Source organism: Histoplasma capsulatum, genomic scaffold, assembly GCF_000149585.1.
Source record: "Histoplasma capsulatum NAm1 scaffold_152 genomic scaffold, whole genome shotgun sequence".
Lineage (NCBI taxonomy): Eukaryota > Fungi > Ascomycota > Eurotiomycetes > Onygenales > Ajellomycetaceae > Histoplasma > Histoplasma mississippiense.
Genome location: NW_001813830.1, coordinates 1 through 1,618, shown reverse-complemented (window position 1 = coordinate 1,618; position 1,618 = coordinate 1). Strand labels below are relative to the sequence as shown.

Here is a 1,618-nt window from a genome sequence, read left to right as displayed (position 1 = left end):
GTCCCATGCTCTTCTAAATTTACTTGCTTCTAATTGCTTGAACATTGAAGGGTTTTAGCTATTTCTATTTAATACCATAACAATATCAATTGACCTAACTTCCAGGTTTCATTTCTGCTCCCGCCTTGTCTTCTTTGCTGGGAAGCTTGTCATGCGGCTGGATGCTTCTTACTCTAGTCTTATAGCTTCAGAATAAGGATATTAAAGCTAAAGGCTCGAGCACAAATATCTTCAGACCTTATATGATATTCTTCACTTCATGGTCTGGTGAAGGTACAATTGAGTACACAAACGGTTTAGACACAGCAGCAAGCAAAGTAATTCTGGGTTTGAGAGGTATTGATCTTCTTAGGATGTTCTTTTCATTGTGTAGCTAACGCCTTTTCAGAGATGGACAAAGATTTGACCTCGGGCCAGCAAGTACGGAAAAGAGCAAGCACTGATGCGATGCGAAAAAATGCAGAGCCCAACAAAAGAACCAACAGATCTCAGGATCAAGATGACAACCAAATCACAGCACATGATCTATTGAACAAAATACAGGGAAAAAGCCAAATCAAGGAAGGATATGTTCAAAAAGCAGTTCGCCAACGTCTGAGACTCTACTGCTGCAGATGTGAGGAGGATGTTAGTGGTGGGGGGGAATGTCGACGATGTGGCCATGCATCGTGTCCGGAGTGCTTGCACGAAAGGAGACTGTGTGGGGAAAAAAGATCAGTTGACCCATCACACGAACCGAACCAAGCGAATAGCTGTCATGATGCTCAAACAAATCTCCAAAAAAGCTCAGTCCCGGCGATCCATCTTAGCCAAGCTATCGATAGTGATGGGGATCCAGAAGCGCTCTATATGTTGCCTTACACTGAAGGGGAAACTGGAGAAAGACGCAACAAAAACGGAAGACCTGGGTTAATCGAGCCATCAAGTGCTGCTACTGCGAAGGAACTGGCTCAGCGGTCAACGGATGCGTATGTGGGCATAAGTATTGTGGAATATGCTTCCGTTACTCAGAATGAGCCCGACGCGACAGGCGAACCTGTGGGGGAGATTCGAGATTTGTAAGATGGGAGTGCAATTGTGCTGTGGGGAATTTAGACTCTACGTTTCAGGGGCTCTCGGATCAACAATTTCTCCGATAGTTTAAATTTGACCCTATCAACTTTCAAGTCAGATGACATATAACATTTCAAGATGTAGAATGTATTTATTGAACTGCTCATCTGCTCTTTACAACTTTCTCGGCCGCTCTACTGCAGAAGGATAATGTTGTTGGTATTTCAAGATGTAGATATATTGCAATGGGTTAAGTTCATCTGCTGACAGAAAAACACACAGCTAATTATAGCAACATCACCCTTTGTGCTTCTTGTTCACCGAGAGCGGCTGGGAGGGGGGAAGGTTTACATAACCCTCCAAAATGAGAGAAGATAGATAATTGAGGGCCATGCAGATATCAGCTCCGGTTGCGCGAGGCGAAGAGTATATTCTCAAACAGAATACCTGCTCTTACATTCCAAGGCATAAGAGCTGTCTGCTCATTGACATACTCTTAGATATTACACAGCAGACGCGATTTGCAGAGATGCGAGTCAGCACTGTCATGTCTCTATGCTACAAT

General features: G+C 43.8%; 1 protein-coding gene across 1 annotated transcript; it reads left to right on the top strand.

The window, feature by feature from the left end:
• Positions 1–185: 185 nt before the first annotated feature.
• Positions 186–1,339, top strand: HCAG_09272 (predicted protein; the record flags this gene model as incomplete). Its single annotated transcript, XM_001535749.1, has 3 exons — positions 186–336; positions 389–1,058; positions 1,336–1,339. Coding segments are annotated over 3 exons (825 nt in total), but the record flags the coding sequence as incomplete, so codon positions are not given.
• Between the last annotated feature and the right edge of the window lie 279 nt (positions 1,340–1,618).